The following is a 21,470-nucleotide window of genomic DNA, read 5'->3' on the forward strand; positions in this document are numbered from 1 at the left end:
GGGTGAAAAAGTTTCTCCTCATCTCGGTCCTATATGGCTTACCCCTTATCCTTAGACTGTGTCCCCTGGTTCTAGACTTCCCCAACATCAGGAACATTCTTCCTGCATCTAACCTGTCCAGTTCCGTCAGAATTTTATACGTTTCTATGAGTTCCCCTCTCATTCTTCTAAATTCCAGTGAGAATAAGCCTAGCCGATCCAGTCTTTCTTCATATGTCAGCCTGCCATCCCGGGAATCAGTCTGGTGAACCTTCGCTGCATTCCCTCAATGGCAAGCACATCTCTCAGATTAGGAGACCAAAACTGCACACAATACTCAAGGTATGGACTCGCCAAGGCCCTGTATAACTGCAGCAAGACCTCCCTGCTCCGATACTCAAATCCCCTCGCTATGAAGGCCAGCATGCCATTTGCTTTCTTTACTGCCTGCTGTACCTGCATGCCTACCTTCAATGACTGATGCACCATGACACCCAGGTCTCATTGCACCTCCCCTTTTACTAATCTGTCACCCTTGAGATAATAATCTGCCTTCCTGTTTTTGCCACCAAAGTGGATAACCTCACACTTATCCACATTATACTGCATCTGCCATGCATTTGCCCACTCACCTAACCTGTCCAAGTCCCCCTGCAGCCTCACAGCTCGCACTGCCACCCAGCTTAGTGTCATCTGCAAACTTGGAGATATTACATTCAGTTCCTTCGTCTAAATCATTAATGTATATTGTAAATAGCTGGGGTCCCAGAACTGAACCCTGCGGCACCCCACTAGTCATTGCCTGCCATTCTGAAATAGACCCGTTTATTCCCACTCTTTGCTTCCTGTCTGCCAACCATTTCTCTATCCACCAATACATTACCCCCAATACCGTGTGTCTTAATTTTGCACACTAATCTCTTGTGTGGGACCTTGTCAAAAGCCTTTTGATAGTCCAAATACACCAATCTACTGGTTCTCCATTATCCACTCTACTAGTTACATCCTCAAAAAAACTCTAGGAGATTTGTTAAGCATGATTTCCCGTTCATAAATCCATGCTGACTTGGACCGATCCTGTCACTGCTTTCCAAATGCACTACAATTACATCTTTAATAATTGATTCCAGCAATTTCACCACCACCGATGTCAGGCTAACCGGTCTATAATTCCCTGTTTTCTCTCTCCCTCCTTTTTAAAAAAGTGGTGTCACATTAGTTACCCTCCAAGCCCTAGGAACTGATCCTGAGTCCATGGAATGTTGGAAAATGACCACCAATGCATCTACTATTTCTAGGGCCACTTCCTTAAGTACTCTGGGAGGCTGACTATCAGGCCCTGGGGATTTATCGGCCTTCAGTCCCTTCAATTTCCCTGACGCTATTTCCTGACTAATAAGGATTTCCTTCAGTCCCCCCTTCTCGCTAGACCCTTGGTCCCCTAATATTTTCGGGAGGTTATTCGTATCTTCCTTCGTGAAGACAGAACCAAAATATTTGTTCAATTGGTCTGCCATTTCCTTGTTCCCCATTATGAATTCACCTGATTCTGACTTCAAGGGACCTACATTAGTCTTCACTAATCTTTTTCTCTTCGCATATCTATAGAAGCTTTTGCAGTCAGTTTTATATGTTCCCTGCAAGTTTACTCTCATACTCTATTTTCCCCCTCCTAATTAAACCCTTAGTCCTCCTCTGCTGAATTCTAAATTTCTCCCAATCCTCAGGTTTGTTGCCTTTTCCGGCCAATTTATATGCCTCTTCCTTAGATTTAACACTTTCCCTAATTTCCCTTGTTAGCCATGGTTGAGTCACCTTCCCTTTATTATTTTTACGCCATACAGGGTTGTACAATTGTTGTAGTTCATCCATGTGATCTTTAAATGTCTGCCATTGCCTATCCACCATCAACCCTTTAAGTATCATTCTCCAGTCTATCCTAGCCAATTCATGTCTCATACCGTCGAAGTTTCCTTTCTTTAAGTTCAGGACTCTAGTCTCTGAATTAACTGTGTCACTCTCCATCTTAATGAAGAATTCTACCATATTATGGTCACTCTTCCCCAAGGTACCTTACATGACCAGATTGCTAATTAATCCTCGCTCGTTACACAAGACCCAGTCTAGGATGGCCTGCTCTCTAGTTGGTTCCTCGACATATTGGTCTAGAAAACAATCTTATATACTCCCGGAACTCCTCTTCCACAGTATTGCTACTAGTTTGGTTAGCCCAATCAATATGTAGATTAAAGTCACCCATGATAACTGCTGTACCCTTATTGCACGCATCCTTAATTTCCTGTTTGATACCATCCTCAACCTCCTTGCTACTGTTTGGTGGTCTGTACACAAGTCCTACTAACATTTTTTGCGGTTTGGTGTTTTGCAGCTCTACCCATAGAGACTCCACATCATCCACGCTAATGTCCTTCCTTACTATTGCGTTAATCTCCTCGTTAGCCAGTAATGCTACTCCATCTCCTTTTCCTTCCTGTCTCTCCTTCCCGAGTATTGAATACCCCTGGATGTTGAGTTTCCAACCTTGGTTACCCTGGAGCCATGTCTCCGTAATCCCAATTGCATCATATCCATAAACAGCAATCTGCGCAGTTAATTCATCCACGTTATTACGAATGTTCCTCGCATTGAGACTCAGAGCCTTCAAGATTGTTTTTTTAACACTCTTTGGCCTTTTAGAATTATGTTGTAATGTGGCCCTTTTTGATTTTTGCCCTTGATTTCTCTGTCCTCCACTCTTGCTTTGCTCCTTCCTACTTTTTGCTTCTGCCCCCTTTTTAAATACCTCTGCCTCCCTGCATTGATTTGCATCCCCCTGCCATTTTAGTTTAAACCCTCCCCAACTGCATTTGCAAACACTCCGCCTAGGACATCGGTTCTGATCCTGCCCAGGTGCAGACCATCCGGTTTGTACTCGTCCCTCCCCCAGAACCGGTTCCAATGTGCCAGGCATTTGAATCCCTCCCCACTGCACCATTCCTCAAGCCACGTATTCATCTGAGCTGTCCTGCGATTCCTGCTCTGACTAGTATGTGACACTGGCAGCAATGACATGACCATCTATTCCACTACTTTAACAATACCAACTTTAGGGTCAACTGCACAATCATTAATTGTAACTGAGCACCGTCCACAGCAGTAAAGACTGCGCTAACTCAGAATGGAGTCATACGTGGCAACAACCTTCTCCTGAAGTATCACAAAGGGCAATGAAGTAACCTCTCAAGATCGCTCTCTATGTGGGACTTTCATATTGCCAAAACTTGCTAAGTACCCAGAGATTATTGCCTTAGTGTCTTGGTCCCCAAACAGTTTTTTATTCCCATCATGTGCATAACTATAAGAACAATCTAATGTGCCAATTTATTCTTATAAAAAGACGGTGCAACAAAGCAAAATGTAAATTTTATATAAAGAAAACAAATAAGACTTGCATTTATTTGCACCTTGGGACGTTTTACTACATGAAAGGCGCTATATAAATAAAAGTTATTATTATTATATTTAATGCATTTCACAATTTCCGGATGTCCCAAAAGCATTTTGCATCAATTTTAGTATAGTCACTGTTATAATCTAAGAATGTTGTATATGCATTTTTTCTGAATGAAATTAAAAAGAAAAAGTTCATAAAAAGCCCAATGAACTGTCTGAAAACATTTTTAAATTTCCTTTACATCGTCTGCAGTTTGACTAGAAAATCTGAGCTATTAGTATTATCGAATGGTTTTATGAAAGGGAAATCATGTTTGACAAATTTGCTGGAGTTCTTTGAGGATGTAATGAGCAGCGTGGAAAAGGGGGAACCAGTGGATGTGGTGTATTTGAATTTCAAGAAGGCATTTAATAAGGTGCCACATAAGAGGTTACTGCACAAGATAAAAGCTCACGGGGTTGGGGGTAATATATTAGCATGGATAGAGGATTGGCTAACGAACAGAAAACAGAGAGTCGGGATAAATGGATCATTTTCTGGTTGGCAAACAGTGACTCGTAGGGTGTCGCAGGGATCGGTGCTGGGTCCTTAACTATTTGCAATCTATATTAATGACTTGGATGAAGGGACTGATTGTAATGAAGCCAAGTTTGCTGATGACACAAAGATGGGTGGGAAAGCAAATTTTGAGAAGGACACAATAAATCTGCAAAGGGATATAGACAGGCTAAGTGAGTGGGCAAAAATTTGGCAGATGGAGTATAATGTGGGAAAATGTGAGGTTATCCACTTTGTCAGAAATAATAGAAAAGCAAATTATTTTTAAATGGAGAAAAATTGCGAAGTGCTGCAGTACAGAGAGGCCTGGAGGTCCTTGTGCATGAAACACAAAAAGTTAGTATGCAGGTACAGCAAGTAATCAGGAAGGTAAATTGAATATTTGTCTTTATTGGAAGGGGGATAGAGTATAAAAGCAGAGAAGTCCTGCTACAACTGTACAGGGTATTGGCGAGGCCACATCTGGAGTACTGCGTACAGTTTTGGTCTCTGCATTTAAGGAAGGATATACTTGCATTAGAGGTTGTTCAGAGAAGGTTCACTAGGTTGATTCCAGAGATGAGGGGGGTTGACTTATGAAGATAGGTTGAGTAGGTTGGGTCTATACTCACTGGAGTTCAGAAGAATGTGAGGTGATCTTATTGAAACTTACAAGATAATGAGGGGGCTCGACAAGGTGGATGCAGAGAGGATATTTCCACTCATAGGGGAAACTAAAACTAGGGGACATAGTCTTAGAATAAGGGGCCGCCTATTTAAAACTGAGATGAGGAGAATTTCTTCTCTCAGAGGGTTGTAAATCTATGGAATTCTCTGTCCCAGAGAACTGTGGAGGCTGGATCATTGAATATATTTAAGGCGAAGATAGACAGATTTTTGAGTGATAAGAGAGTAAAGGGTTATGGGGAGTGGGCAGTGAAGTGGAACTGAGTCCATGATCAGATCAGCCATGATATTGAATGGCGGAGCAGGCTTGAGGGGCCAAATGGCCTATTCCTGCTCCTATTTCTTTTGTTGTTATATTCTTGCATCTAATTGTTTTGCACTAATTACAGAAATTCTAGTGCAGCAATGTTATAGGTTTCAGTAGAAAACCAAGGGAATGTTGTAGATCTACTTTGTTATTGCATATAATTCCATCTGTCATTTAAATACTGTGATTCGTCTACAGGTTATGGACATCAAGGGTCAAATGATTTATGTGTCTGAATCCAACAGCATCTTGTTTCTGGGATCACCATGTGTAGATAAGCTCGAAGAGTTCACAGGACGTGGCTTGTACCTCTCCGATATCCCTATCTATAATGCATTAAGAGATGTCATCCTTGTTGGAGAGCAACACAAAGCGCAAGATGGATTGAAAAAAAGACTGGGTAAATTGAAAGGTGCCCTCGAAAAGGTTCACCAGGCACTTGAAGAGGAAAAGAAAAGGACAGTGGATCTTTTGTTCACTATATTTCCTGGGAAAGTCGCCCAGCAGTTGTGGCAGGGACAGTCAGTTCAAGCCAAGAAGTTTGACAATGTCACCATGCTTTTTTCAGATATTGTAGGCTTCACTTCAGTCTGTGCGTGTTGCTCACCAATGCAGATCGTCACCATGCTGAATGAGCTGTACACCTTGTTTGATTGCCATTGTGGAGTGTTGGATGTGTACAAGGTAAAGTATGACTGATATTCAAAGTAGTCTCTATTTTAAAGTATTGTATTTTTAAGCAGAGTGACAAGCTTTTTTATGGTATGGTGTGGATCTTAAAAATATTACTGAAATTCAGAAAATATTCCAGATTTGAAAGGCAATTACTTTCTCAGTTTTTATCTTGCTTGCAGATCTGAAGGCTTGAGAAACATAATGTGATCTCTGAAATGTTTGATGATTTCATCAACCAATTTGGACTATTTCTGGCTCTAATACATAAATAAGCTATAAAAGTTCTACAGATACTTTCCTGCATGAAAATAATTGACCTTATGAGGGTGTGAGGAAAGAAAGAATACTTACATGGCGTATTATGAGAATCCAATGAATTACCTAGAAGTGTGGTTGTTTTGTATAGCAATGTGTGACTATATGTAGGATACATTTTTCAAGATTTTCCAATCAGTTCCAGCTATTTTGAACAATGGCCAGAGGTTGATTATTCCAAATCTCTATCCATTTTGTACATTGCATATACTTCTCAGGTGGGGAAAACATGTACAGGAAGTACCACCTAAAACAGGTGACAATTAAAAGCTTAGAAATAAGATATGGGCACAAAACGGCGGTGCCAGGTCAAAATGATCTAGTTCGCACGCATAATTCATGCTCAGCCCTCATGATTAACATGATTATAGTCTTGATCTCAGCACTAAAATCACTACTCAATTTAGCTTACTGTTCAACAGGTGAACCAATATCAGGTCAAGTCTAATTCCCAGTTGTGTTTGGCGCAGGCTTTATTCAGTACTTAAAGGGGAGGTGAATTGATGCTACAGTACCTCGTTGTCCTCACCTCAGTTGGAACTGCATCTGGAAGCAGACGCTACTACAAAGTGATGGCTGAGCCTCAGCACAGGGAGAGAGCCAGAAGATTCGCAGTTGTGGGTCTTGAGGCATTGCTGGTGGCCATAGAGACAGGGAGAGACCCCCCGCTGATTCTCTGACGTGATTGAAACACTGGTTGTGGCCGTGGAGATGAGATGGGCTAGCCTCTTCCCACACACTGGCAGGAAGCCCTCACCACATGCCTTTCAAAGTCTATGGCAAGAGATAGCAGCCTATGTGATGGCCAGCACTGTGGTTCCAAGGTCAGTCTACAGTCCAGAAAGAAGTTTAATGACCTCACACAGCTAGTCAAGGTGAGTGAAGGCTTCAGCAAATGCCATATCCCACCATCTGCATCGCAAGCCTCACACACTGCTCAATGCACCACACCCCACCATCACTCACCTACCAATGATCTCTACCTATTACCACTCACACCTCACAATCATAGCTTCACTTCACACTCACAATCTTATCATTGCTGCAAAATTAATACCTAAATCTCACACCTTGCACACACTGACAGTTATTCGACCACGGAAGGCACATCACCCAAACACATTGCACCACACTGACTGTCACACTTCTCTTTCTCTTGCAGGCCAAGGTCATGCATAATTGGAGAGAGAAGCAGCAGACAGGCCGGGTGGGGGGGGGGGAGTGGGGGGCGGGGGGAGGTGGGGGGGCGCTGTGGGGGCAAGCTGTCATCCAGGACCTCAACCCCAGCTGAATGAGAGAGTGCTGGAGATAATTGGACAGCAGATACTGGAGGCTGTGTCAAGTGGCAAGGTTGAACCCCTTGTGGACAACAACAGTATGCTCATTCCTAATCCTTCCTCTCACATCCTACTTCTCCCTCATCCCACGATCTCTTCTCACTTTCAAGCTGCTGATGCTATACGCATGTAGACCTCCCTTCACCATAAGCTGACTCTTGTGCCTTTTTGCTGTCAGATAATCAAGACTAAGCACCCGAGTGGCCTGACCCCAAGGCGATGGAGGAGAGCGAGGGGGGAGAAGAAGAAGAAAAGGACACAGCATCACTGCATCTGTTGCTCGCAGACACCAGCTCAGAAACTGGTACTGTGCATACTTTAGAGGCTAGTGTAGAAGCGGGATCTGCACAGGGTGAGGCACCGAGCACGAGAGGGCTGCAGCAATACCAGGGTGAAAGGGTAGCTTGGGGACCAGCTCCTCAGAGGGCAAGTTCGGATGCGAATTCTGCAGCACAGGACTCCAACGAGGACCTCGATGGGGGAGCCTTCAATAGAAAGGTGATGGCATGCACACTGAATTGCGAGGTGCAATAGCAAGCTTGCCAGAGAGCATCTCGGCAATGTCAAGGAGTGTGGAGGAGTCCACCTCCAACGTTGCACAGGATTCTGCGCAGAGCTTGGAGCCCAGGATTTCTAGGCTGGAAATGATTGAAGACTTTCGGAGAGACCGTGTGCTGCGTGTGATTGGCGGTGTCGCGGCTGTCATTGCAGCACAGGTGGAAGCAATCCAGTATCTTAGTGCTGCAGCGGAAGCTCTCATGAAGTCTCAGTTTGATGCCACCCAAGCTAACTGCTGCCATCGTAACTGGGTTTACCAGTGTCTGCTGGGACTTGCAGGGTGTCGCAGCAGCCCAGCAATCTGTGCTCCAACAGATTGCTAGGTAAGCTGAAATAACACCCCGGGGAAGTGACAGTGGGTCAGTGGAGCAGGACCCTGCTGTCTCTCCCAAGGCAACTCAGCAGCCTTCCTCCAATGTTGCTGCCACTGGGGGAGCACTTCGTAGGAACACTCACCATCATCATCATCCTAGGCAGTTCCTCGAAATCGAGGAAGACTTTCTTCCACTCCAAAAGTGAGTTCTCAGGTGACTGAACAGTCCAGTACGGGAATTACAGTCTCTGTCGCAGGTGGGACAGACAGTCGTTGGAGGAAAGGGTGGATGGGGAGTCTGGTTTACCTCACGCTCCTTCCGCTGCCTGCGCTTGTTTTCTGCATGCTCTCGGCAACGAGTCTCGATGTGCTCAGCACCGTCCTGGATGCTCTTCCTCCATTTATCACGGTCTTTGGCCAGGAACTCCTAGGTGTCGGTGGGGATGTTGCACTTTATCAAGGAGGCTTTGAGGGTGTTCTTGAAACGTTTCCCCTGCCCACCTGGGGCCCACTTGCCGAGTAGAGCGCTTGCTTTGGGAGTCTTGTGTCGGGCATGCGGACAATGTGGCCTACCCAACGGAGCTGGTCGAGTGTGGTCAGTGCTTCGATCCTGGGGATGTTGGCCTGATCGAGAAACCGATGTTGGTGCATCTATCCTCCCAGGGGATTAGCAGGATCTTGCGAAGGCATCGTTGGTGGTATTTCTCCAGCGATTTGAGGTGTCTACTGTACATGGTCCACGTCTCTGAGCCATACAGGAGGGCGGGTATCACTACAGCCCTGTAGACCATAAGTTTGGTGCCAGATTTGAGGGCCTGACCTTTGAAAACTCTCTTCCGAAGGCTGCGCTGGCGCACTGGAGGCGGTATTGAACCTTGTCGTCGATGTCGGCCCTTGCTGATAATAGGCTCCCGAGGTATGGAAAGTGGTCCACGTTGTCCATATCGTAAGTGTATGTGTCAATTGATTTTTGATAAATTATTAGTTTTGTGTGTAATCTTTTGTGGCGGCTCTCATTTCACCTTTGTGCCCAGGAGGACGCTGTGATATTCCATGACAGAGGGATGGTATGATGGGGATGCGGTGAGCAACAGTGATTTGCGGTTTAATTCATTGGAATCAGTGTCTAATGAGCCATTCTCGGACAGCCTGTCATCCCTCGCTGCCCGATGTCGCCATCTTGGCCGCCTCAAAAATGTCCGGTTTTCGGACAATTCCGGTTTTCGGAATTCCGGATTCGGGACATTGTACCTGTATTTTCACATCCTCAAGGCCTCCCAAAGCACTATGTTGAAAACACATCAGCCAGTTTGCACACAGCAAGTCCCACAAACAGCAACAAAATAATGATGAAATAAATCATTTTTGGTGATATTGGTAGAGGAATAAATTTTAGCAGGACATTGTGGAGAACTCCCCCTTTTTTTGAAATAGTGCCGTATGATCTTTTATGTCCACCTGAGAGAGTTTAATGTTTCATTTGAACAACGACATCTCCAACAGTGTGGCAGCCCTCAGTACTGCACTGGAGTGTCAGCCTGAATTATGTGCTTAAGTCCCTGGAGTGGGACTTGAACCTACAATCAATTCTGACTCAGAGGTGTGAGTGCTACCCACTGAACCAAGGATCCATGTGGTGGTTCAGCTGCAATCAAACAAATGTCCTCTTGGGCTTGTGATTTTCTGATTTGGAGTCAGGCCCTTACTTGCTTGAATTAATAAGTTAAACTTGTTTTAATGAGCCTTAAAAATAAATAAACTTGATAGATAATAAAACCCAAGTTTCGGTTTTTCCATTTTAAAGTGGTCAAAAAGCCTATAAACAAGTTATCTAAAACTCTGAACCCTCGCTGCACTCCGCACTATTACTATAAGACTGACAACTCTAAATACTCTTGGTATAAAATATGGTAGATTAAATACTCTATATCAGTGGTGTGTTTTATGTCATGAAATTTTTTCTCAAACGTTTCACCAAATATGCTATGCTGTTTATGACAGTAATTTAAACCTGCTGTAGATTTACAGTCACAAGCAGTTCAATGTGCTTTGCAGTATATTAGTAATGTTGGAAATTGCATATACAGTAACTAATATTTTCACTATTTACTTGTGTTTTACATTCTTGGGTTATGAGATTTCCTTCACTCGAAGAGGAGCAGAGGAGTTATCCCTTGTGTCCTGGCCAATATTTATCCCTCAATCAACATAACTTTCCATTTCAGGCTCCCAATGTTGTCATCAAGCAATTCCAGGTCAGCCAGTGGCTCAGTTGGTAGCACCCTTGTCTCTGAGTCAGAAGGTGTAATGTATGTATGCTTGGGTTTACCTGCCATCAGGGGGAGCGACCGTTGGAGGTCATTGGGCCACAGGCACACATGCGCAGCCCTTGTTTATAAAGAAAGCCTCCGTGTTTAATACCCACATTGAGAGCTAATAAAGTAGTCAGGTTGCACCTGATTGAGTTCGCGGTACTAAGCCTATTGAGTTATTGCATACGCAACATTTGGCGACGAGGCACAATACGAACTTTCACGCACAAAAAAAAATGAGCACCGTTGGCATCCTGGAGCAATTCGTGGAGGGAGAAGACTGGGAGGATTTTACAGATCACTGCGACCAGTACTTCGTGGCCAACAAGATGGATGAAGATGCTGACGCAGTTAGGCGCAGGGTGGTGTTCCTCTCGGTTTGTGGTCCAAAAATTTATGGCTTCATAAAGAATCTGCTCTCACTTGCACGTCCAATGGAAAAGACCTATGAGGAATTATGTGCTCTGATTCAGGACCATCTCAAACCTAAAGAAGGCATCGTTATCTCGAGATATCACTTTTACAAGCATGTCCGTTCTGAGGGCCAGGACGTGGCGGAATTTGTTGCTGACCTGAGACGTCTCGCTGGGCCGTGTGAGTTTGGAACTGTGTTGGAAGACATGCTGCGCAACATCTTTGTAAGAGACATAAACCACGAGGTGATCCTGCGGAAGCTGCTGGCTGCGGAGACGCTGGATCTGAGCAGGGCCATCACGATCGCCCAGGCTTGCCTGACCACGGTCGATAGTACAAAGCAGATATTCTCGCAGAGTCGGAACTCCACGGCACCAGATTGTGTCGTCGGTTGGCAAAGCTGCACCTGGCAGGGCCTACCCGACTGTTTGCGAAACCTGTAGCTGCTCGAAGTCTGCCATTGGGCACGAATCCGATTTCACCCTGTTGGCGTTATGGGGGTAATCATCGGCCTCATCAGTGACGTTTCAGACAGTATTTTTGTAGAGGCTGTGCGAAAATAGGGCATCTTCAGCGTGCTGCGATACACCACGTGGATGATGATGACCGATCCGGAGCGGATCCGGCAATACAACCCGAGATACCCGAGGAGGAAGTTTATAGTGTACATTTGTTCCTGATAAAGAGTCAATCGATAATGATTGAAGTAAAATAGAATGGCGTGCCGGTATCTATGGAATTAGGCACGGGTGCGAGTCAGTCAATTATGAGCCAGAGGACTTTCGAAAAGCTGTGGGACACCAAGGCTGTGAAACACAAGCTGAGTCCAGTAAATGCAAAATTGCATACCTACAGCAAAGAGCTCATACCAGTGATTGTCAGTGCAGCAGTCAAGATGTCGTATGATGGGGCGGTTCATGATTATCGCTGTGGATCATTCAAGGCAATGGTCCAAAGCTATTCGGCAGGAGTTGGCTCGAAAAAATAAAGTGGAACTGGAACAATATTAAAGCTTTATCATTGGTGGATGACGCTTCGTGTGCTCAAGTGCTGAGCAAATTTCCCTCGCTGTTTGAACCGGGCATCGGCAACTTCACGGGAGCCAAGGTGCAGATCCACGTGGACTCGGATGCAAGACCCATCCATCACAAAGCCCGGGCAGTCCTGCACATGATGAGGGAGAAGGTCGAAATCAAACTGGACAGACTCCAACGTGAAAGGGTCACTTCACCGGTCGAATTTAACGAATGGGCTAGTCACACTGTTCCTGTGATGAAGAGTGATGGCACTGTCAGGATTTGTGGAGACTACAAGGTTACGATCAACCGAGTTTCGAAACAGGATCAGTACCCGTTACCAAAGGCTGGTGACCTGTTTGCAACGCTAGCCGGGGGAAAGTTGGTCACCAAATTGGACCTGATGTTGGCCTATATGACACAGGAGCTTGTCGAATCGTCGAAGAAACTTATGTGCATCAAAACGCATAAAGGGCTGTTCACTTACAACAGGCGTCCTTTCGGAATTTGCTCGGCTGCAGCCATATTTCAGAGAAACATGGAGAGTTTACTGAAGTCCGTCCCTAGACCTGTGGTGTTCCCAGATGACATTCTGGTCACAGGTCTGCACAACCTGGAAAAGGTTCTACGTCGTCTGGACAAAGTGGGGCTCAGGCTGAAACGTTCAAAGTGCATCTTTATGGCACTGGAAGTCGAATTCTTGGGAAGGAAGATTGCTGCAGATGGCATCAGGCTTACGGACTCGAAAACAGAGGCCATCAAAAATGCACCCAGACCCCAGAATGTGACGGAGCTGCGTTCGTTCCTTGGTCTTCTCAATTACTTCGGTAATTTCTTACCTAAATTGAGCACATTATTAGAGTCACTGCACATGCTGCTCAGTAAAGGCGACCACTGGGTTTAGGGTGTAACTCACGACAGGGCCTTCAAGTCCGTAGGTCTGATGCCATCTGCAGCAATCTTCCTTCCCAGGAATTCAACTTCCAGTGCCATAAACACGCACTTTGAACGTTTCAACCTGAGCCCCAATTTGTCCAGGCGACGTAGAACCTCTTCCAGGTTATACAGATGTTCAGCAGTGTCACGACCTGTGACCAGAATGTCGTCTGGGAACACCACGGTTCTAGGGACGGACTTCAGTAAACTCTCCACATTTCTCTGAAATATGGCGGCAGCTGAGCAAATTCCGAAAGGACACCTGTATGGGTAGAGCTGCGGAATACCAAAGTGCAGAAAACGTTAGTGGGAGTTGTGTAAGGACCACCAAACAGTAGTATTGAGGTTGGGGACAGCAACAAACAAGAAATTACGGATGCGTGCAATAAAGGTACATCTTGACCACCTGATTACCCCATAAGAGACAATCCGACTGGATGGACATTTCATCTTTGTGTTGGTGAAACGGCTTAATTTCATCTTGCATTTCCCTGGGAGTGGCCGACCAGTTCCCATTTAGGACGCAACTCTTTACTAATGATAGCACAGGATCTTGGCTGGTCCAGATCCTGATCTGGCGGGCTTTGATGGGTGATCCCTCGCTCTCAAAAGCATCCATGACCAATAGCAAGTCTGCGGGCTGCACCATTTCAACCCCAGTGGTGGGTAATGGTAGCCGGCTGAGAGCATCGGCACAGTTTTCAGTCCTGGTCTGTGGCGGATAACATAGTCATAAGCGGATAATGTTAGTGCCCATCTTTGGATGCGGGACGAAGCGTTGGTATTTATAACTTTGCTCTCTGAAAACAGCGAAATGAGCAGCTTGTGGTCAGTTTCAAGCTCAAACCGATGTCCAAATAGGTATTGGTGCATTTGCTTAACCCCATCTACACATGCGCTTTCGCCTCTTTCTCGACCATACTATAGGCTCTCTCAGTCTCAGACAGACTTCTAGATGCGTATGCAACCGGTGGGAGGTTGTCCGATACATTGGCTTGCTGTAACACACAGCCGACCCCGTACGATGAGGCGTCACAAGCTAGCACTAAACGTTTACATGGGTCACAGTGTACAAGTAAATTATTTGAACATAGCAGGTTCCTGGCCTTCTCAAAAGGTGTGTCTTGAGATTTGGCCCAAACCCAGTCATCACCCTTACGTAGCAACATGTGCAAAGGCTCTAACAACATGCTCAACCCAGGTAGAAAGTTACCGAAATAGTTGAGGAGTCCCAGGAACGTCATCATCATCGGCAGTCCCTCGGAATTGAGCAAGACTTACTTCCACTCCTGAAGTGAGTTCTTTGGTGGCTGAACAGTTCAATACGAGAGCCACAGACTCTGTCACAGGTGGGACAGATAGTCGTTGAGGGAAGGGATGAGTGGGACTGGTTTGCCGCATGCTCTTTCCGCTGTCTGCGCTTGATTTCTGCATGCTCTCGGCATTGAGAGTCGAGGTGCTCAGTACCCTTTCGGATGCACTTCCTCCACTTAGGGTGGTCTTGGGCCAGGGACTCCCAGGTGTCAGTGGGGATGTAGCACTTTATCAGTGAAGGGTTCAGGGTGTCCTTGTAGCATTTTCACTGCCCATCTTTGGCTCCTTTGCCGTGAAGGAGCTTCGAGTAGGGCACTTGCTTTGGGCATGCGGACTATGTGGCCTGCCCAGCGGAGCTGATCGAGTGTGGTCAGTGCTTCAATGCTGGGGATTTTAGCCTGGATGAGGACGCTGATGTTGTTGCGTCTGTCCTCCCAGGGGATTTGTAGGATCTTGCGGCGACATCATTGTTGATATTTTTCCAGCACCCTGATGTGTCTGCTGTACATGGTCCATGTATCTGAGCCATACAGGAGGGCAGGTAATACAGCAGCCCTGTAGACCATGGGCCTGGTCTTCAAACACTCTTTTCCTCAGGCAGCCAAAGGCTGCACTGGCTCAGTGGAGGCGGTGTTGGATCTCGTCGTCGATGCCTGCTCTTGTTGATAGGAGGCTCCCGAGATATGGGAAGTGGTCAGAGCCACGCCGTGGATCTTGATGACTGGGAGTTGTTAATCTGTGGAATTCTCTTCCGCAGAGAGTTGTTGATGCCAGTTCGTCAGATATATTCAAGAAGGAGTTGGGCCTTAAAGGGATCAAGGGGTATCGAGAGAAAGCAGGAAAGGGGTACTGACGTGAATGATCAGCCATGATCATATTGAATGGTGGTGCAGGCTCGAAGGGCCGAATGTCCTACTCCTGCACCTATTTTCTATGTTTCTATGTTTCTATATTTGCGGTGAGGACAGGCTGGTGGAGGATCTTTGTTTTATGGATGTTTAGCGTAAGGCCCATGCTTTTGAACAGCTCAGTAAATACATCGACTATGTCCTGGAGTGCAGCCTCTGTTATGTACGCAGTCGCAGGCGGCGTCCGTGTACTGTAGCTCGACGACAGAGGTTGGGACGGTCTTGGATCTGGCCTGGAGATGGCACAAGTTGAACAGGTTCCCACTGGTTCTGTAGTTTAGTTCCACTCCAGCGGGGAGTTTGTTGACTATGAGGTGGAGCATGGCAGCGAGAAAGTTTGAGAAGAGGGTTGGGGCGATGACGCAGCCCTGTTTGACCCCGGTCCGGACGTGGATTGAGTCTGATGGATCCATTGGTAAGGATCATGTCGTCGTGGAGGATGGTGATGAATTTTTGGGGGCATCCGAAACGGAGGAGGACGCTCCATAGACCCTCGCGGTCAAAGGCCTTTGTAAGGTCGAAGAAGGCCATGTATAAGGGCTGGCGCAGTTCCCTGCATTTTTTCTAGAGCTGTCGCGCTGCAAAAATCATGTCCGTTGTGTCCCGTAGGGGACGAAATCCACACTGTGACTCCGGGAGGAACTCCTCGGCCATGGGAAGAAGACGGTTGAGGAGGACTCTAGTGACGACTTTCCCAGTGGCTGATAGCAGGGAGATTCCTCTTTAGTTGCCGCAGTCAGACATGTCCCCTTTTTTTAAAGATGACCACGATTACTGCATCTCTGAGATCCCCCGGCATTCTTTCCTCCCTCCAGATGAGAGAGATGAGGTCATGTATTTGCGCCAGCAGTGCCTCTCTGCCATACTTCAGTGCTTCAGCAGGGATTCCGTCCACACCCGTAGCCTTGATGTTTTTAAACTGTGTTTTGGCTTTTTCTACCTCGTGCAGTGTTGGGTTCTCACTGAGGTGGTAGCGGGTAGCATGCTGCAGGATGGAGTCGAGAACACTCGAGTCAAAGGCAAAGTCTCGATTGAGGAGATCTTCGAAGTGCATCTTCCAGCGGGCCCTGACTGCCTCAGTGTCCTTGATGAGTGTTTCCCCGTTCTTGGCCAGCAGTGGGCTGGGGCCTTGGGTGTTGACCCGTAGGTGGCCTTGACTCCAATGAAGAATCCTCGCACATTGTGGTTGTCGGCCAGCTACTGTATCTCCTGTGCCTTCTCCATCCACCACCTGTTCTTTAGGTCCCGGTTTTTTGTTGACCTCAGCCTTGAGCCGTCTGTAATGCTGCTTTGTTGCTCCTGCGTTGGGTTGTTGTTTAAGGCTCAGAGATGCCCTACGCTTACGATCTATTAACTCCTGGATCTACTAATCATTCTCATCAAACCAGTCCTGGTGTTTCCTGGTTGAGTAACCGAGCATCTCTTTGCAGGCACTGGTTATGGAGGGCTGGAGGGCAGACCAAGCGCTGTGGGCATTCTGCGTCTCGGGATCATCAAGGCACGCCAGGTTAGCTGTGAGGTACTGGATGTATAGGGCTCTCTTAGCTGGGTCCTTAAGTGCTCCGGCATTGACTTTTTTGTGGCACTGCTTCTGCTGCCCCATCTGCTTTGGGGCTATGTTGATGTCGATGATGGATCGGAAGAGGCAGTGGTCCGTCCAGCAGTCGTCGGCTCGTGTCATGGCATGGGTGATGCACACATCGTTGCTATCCCTGGCTCGGATGATGACATAGTTGAGCAGGTGCCAGTGTTTGGAGCGAGGGTGTTGCCACGATGCCTTGTATTTGTCCCTCTGGCGGAACAAGGTGTTGGTGATGACAAGTTTGTGCTCTGGAGTAAGGTACCACTGGAGTTGGCTTTCCGTACCCCCTCTCTGCCAATCATGCCCCCCCCCGCCTGAGGCCTGTGTCCTTGCCAACCCTGGCAATGAAGTCACCAAGTAGGATCAGTTTGTCACCTGCGTGGACGCAGGACAGGGAATTTTTGATGGCGAAGCCGACTCCATGGAGGCGGCGTTCTTTTGGTTTCCCTTTCCAGAAAAAGGTGTAGCCTCCACCTTGATCCTTGAGCTGGCCATCCCCTGCACGCCGGGTCTCGCTTAGGGCGGCGATGTCGATATCAAAGCGTCTAAGTTCCCGGGCAATTATGGCGGTGCAGCGTTCTGGTCTGTCATTGTTGGGGTTGTCCATGAGGGTCCTGATGTTCCAGGTCCCGAACTTCATGTTAACGGAGTGGAAGATACCTGTGCGTGAGTTCTTTTAACGTGGGGTGGTCATTGCACACCGGCTACCACATGGGCTTAGCTGAGCGAGGTCTTGATCCAGTGGCAAGGGGGTCCAGGACGAATGGAGACCAGGTTCTGCTATATGGGCCTAGTTGCCTACGGCGAGATGTTGGCCGCAGACTCGGCGCTGGGTAGCGCCCTTGGTGGTAGGTGATCGGAGGCCTGGTTGGGGATAGGCATTGGAAGGGTCAGTGGCCCACTGTGGTTCACGGTGGGAGGGCAGCGGAGTCACAGTCATGGAACTCACCACTTGTTGGAGGTGGAGAAGAGGCCAGGTCGCCAGTGCGGGAGGGGGGCTCTAATCGTCGCTGAAGGAGCAGGGGAGGCCAGTCGCCGACGTGGGTGAGGGGGACCCAGTTGTCCTTGAGGAGGAGGTTGTCGCCATGGGAGGTCCAGCTGTCGTCGAGGAGGCCCAGACTCCGTCGTGGAGGAGAGGCCCATCTGCCGTCGCTGGAGGTGTTCCGATCAGATCACCGCAGGGCGGGGTGGGGGGGGCGGGGGTTGGAGGCACGATAGCCTGGCCCAAGTCGAGGATGCCGTCTCCCGAGGTCATCTGAGGTCGCCGGAGGACACTGGAGATCGCCAGGGGACGTTGGAGGTCGCCGGGGGAAATCGGAGGTCGCCGGAGGTCGTCACTGGTCGCTGGAGGTTGCCGGAGGTCGCCACGAGCGCAGCTCCATCACATTCTGTGGTCTGGGTGCATTCTTGATGGCCTCTGTCTTTGAGTCCGTGGTCCTGATGCCGTCTGCTGCAATCTTTCTCCCCAAAAATTCGACTTCTGCCGCCAGGAAAATCCACTTGGAGCGTTTCAGCCTGAATCCCACTCTGTCTAAGCGACTTAGAATCTCTTCCAGGTTGTGTAGATGTTCGATGGTGCCACGACCAGTGATCAGGATGTCGTCTTGAAACACAAAGGTGCACGTAACAAATTTCAGCAAACTCTTCATGTTTCTCTGGAAAATGGCTGCAGCCAAGCGAATCCTGAAAGGGCACCTGTGGTATATAAACAGCCCTTTATGTGTTGATGCACGTCAGTTTTTTTCGAAGATTCTGCCAGCTCCTGTGTCACGTAGGTGGAGATTAGGTCCAACTTGGTGAACGACTTTCCCCTCGCTAACATTGCAAACAGGTCATCTGCCTTGGGCAGCGGGTACTGGTCTTGTAGTGAGACTCGGTTAATCGTTACCTTGTAGTCTCCACAGATTCTGACCGTGCCATCGCTTTTCAACACCGGAACTATTGGACTGGCCCACTCGTTGAACTCGACTGGCAATATGATTCCTTCGCGTTGGAGCCTGTCCAGTTCGATCTCGACTTTCTCCCTCATCATGTATGGAACCACAGGCAGCGGTGTTCCACAGGCAGCGGCAGTTGGTGAGAGGCGGGAGCAGCGTCGGAGCGGCCTATAAAGGCGTACCAGTGCAGCTGCAGCGGGAGAGAAAGCAAAAAAGAAGTAGAAAGTAATCAAAAGGTGACGTCACAGCCAAGGGGGTAAGTGATTGGCTGGTGATTGGTGAGTAGCTTTTCTTTTTATTTTTTATATCAGTAAATAAACTGTAAAATTGTTGTTACCAATTTAAGGGTATCTAAGGGTTAAGTCATGGCAGGAGAGCTCGGTCACGTGATATGCTCCTCCTGTACCATGTGGGAACTCAGGGACACTTCCGGTGTCCCTGACGACTACGTGTGTGAGAAGTGTATCCGCCTCCATCTCCTGAAGTACCGCGTTGCGGAATTGGAGCTGAGGGTGGATTCACTCTGGAGCATCCACGATGCTGAGAATGACATAAGTGGCACGTGTAGTGAGTTGGTCTTACTGCATGAGAAGGATCCACAGCCAGCTAGGGAATGGAAGACCAGCAGGAAGAGTAGTACAAAGAAGGTAGTGCAGGGGTCCCATCTGGTCATCCCCCTGCAAAACAGATACACTGCTTTGAGTGCTGTTGAGGGAGATGACTCATCAGGGGAGAGCAGCAGCAGCCAAGTCATGGCACCGTGGCTGGCTCTGTTGTACAGGAGGGCATGAAAAAGAGTGGGAGAGCGATAGTGAGGGGATTCAATCATAAGGGGAATAGATAGGCATTTCTGCGGCCGCAATCGAGACTCCAGGATGGTATGTTGCCTCCCTGGTGCAAGGGTCAAGGATGTCTCTGAGCGAGTGCAGGACATTCTAAAAAGGGAGGGAGAACAGCCAGTTGTCGTGGTGCACATTGGTATCAACGACATAGGTAAAAAAAGGGATGAGGTCCTACGAGACGAATTGAAGGAGCTAGGAGCTAAATTAAAAAGTAGGACCTCAAAAGTAGTAATCTCGGGATTGCTACCAGTGCCACGTGCTAGTCAGAGTAGGAATCGCAGGATAGCACAGATGAATAGGTGGCTTGAGCAGTGGTGCAGCAGGGAGGGATTCAAATTCGTGGGGCATTGGAACAGGTTCTGGGGGAGGTGGGACCAGTACAAACTGGACGGTCTGCACTTGGGCAGGACTGGAACCAATGTCCTCGGGGGAGTGTTTGCTAGTGCTGTTGGGGAGGACTTAAACTAATATGGCAGGGGGATGGGAACCAATACAGGGAGACAGAGGAAAACAAAAAGGAAACAAAAACAAAAGACAGAAAAGAGATGAGTAAAAGTGGAGGGCAGAGAAACCAAAGGCAAGAAACAAAAAGGGCCACTGAATATAAAAGGGCTGCAGGAGGGGTCAAAACTAAAAATCATGGTTTAAAAACTAGGATGAAAACACTCTACCTAAATGCACGCAGCATTCGAAATAAAGTAAATGAGTTGACGGCACAAATCATTACAAATGGGTATGATTTGGTGGCCATTACAGAAACATGGTTGCAAGGTGGCCAAGACTGGGAATTAAACATACAGGGGTATCTGACGATTCAGAAAGATAGGCAAGAAGGGAAAGGAGGTGGGGTAGCTCTGTTAATAAAAGATGATATCAGGGCAGTTGTGAGGGATGATATTGGCTCCAATGAACAAAATGTTGAATCATTGTAGGTGGAGATTAGAGATAGTAAGGGGAAAAAGTCACTGGTGGGCGTAGTTTATAGGCCCCCAAATAATAACTTCACGGTGGGGCGGGCAATAATCAAGGGAATAATGGAGGCATGTGAAAAAGGAATTGCAGTAGTCATGGGGGATTTTAACCTACATATCGATTGGTCAAATCAAATCGCACGGGGTAGCCTGGAGGAGGAATTCATAGAATGCATACGGGATTGTTTCTTAGAACAGTATGTAACAGAACGTACAAGGGAGCAAGCCATCTTAGATCTGGTCCTGTGTAATGAGACAAGAAAAATAAACGATCTCCTCGTAAAAGATCCTCTCGGAATAAGTGATCACAATATGGTTGAATTTGTAATACAGATTGAGGATGAGGAAGTTGTGTCAGAAACGAGCGTACTATGCTTAAACAAAGGGGACTACAGTGGGATGAGGGCAGAGTTGGCTAAAGTAGACTGGAAACAAGGACTAAACGGTGGCACAATTGAGGAACAGTGGAGGATTTTTAAGGAGCTCTTTCATAGTGCGCAACAAAAATATATTCCAGTGAAAAAGAAGGGCGGCAAGAGAAGGGATAACCAGCCGTGGATAATCAAGGAAATAAAGGAAAGTATCAAATCAAAGATCAATGCGTATAAGGTGGCCAAGGTTAGTGGGAAACTAGAGGATTGGGAAAATTTTAAGCAACAGCAAAGAATGACTAAAAAAGCAATAAAGAAAGGGAAGATAGATTACGAAGGTAAACTTGCGCAAAACATAAAAACAGATAGTAAAAGCTTTTACAGATACATAAAACAGAAAAGAGTGACTAAAGTAAATGTTGGTCCCTTCGAAGATGAAAAAGGGGATTTAATAATGGGAAATGTGGAAATGACTGAGACCTTAAACAATTATTTTGTTTCCGTCTTCACAGTGGAAGACACAAAAACCATGCCAAAATTTGCAGGCCACAGGAATGTGGGAAGGGAGAACCTTGAGACAATCACTATCACTAGGGGGGTAGTGCTGGACAGGCTAATGGGACTGAAGGTATACAAGTCCCCTGGTCCTGATGACTTGCATCCCAGGGTATTAAAAGAGATGGCGGAAGTTATAGCAGATGCATT

At 47.1% G+C, this 21,470-nt stretch overlaps 1 protein-coding gene across 1 annotated transcript in view; it reads left to right on the forward strand.

Annotated features, from left to right (window-relative positions):
- Positions 1 to 21,470, forward strand: part of gucy1a1 (guanylate cyclase 1 soluble subunit alpha 1) — a 147,795-nt gene that overhangs the window by 68,092 nt on the left and 58,233 nt on the right. Inside the window, exon 5 of the mRNA XM_070862476.1 lies at positions 5,163 to 5,648. Within this exon, the coding sequence (XP_070718577.1) occupies positions 5,163 to 5,648 (486 nt within the window). The remainder of the gene's footprint in view (positions 1 to 5,162; positions 5,649 to 21,470) is intronic.

Source organism: Pristiophorus japonicus, chromosome 2 (genome assembly GCF_044704955.1).
Source record: "Pristiophorus japonicus isolate sPriJap1 chromosome 2, sPriJap1.hap1, whole genome shotgun sequence".
In the NCBI taxonomy this organism is placed as follows: domain Eukaryota; kingdom Metazoa; phylum Chordata; class Chondrichthyes; family Pristiophoridae; genus Pristiophorus; species Pristiophorus japonicus.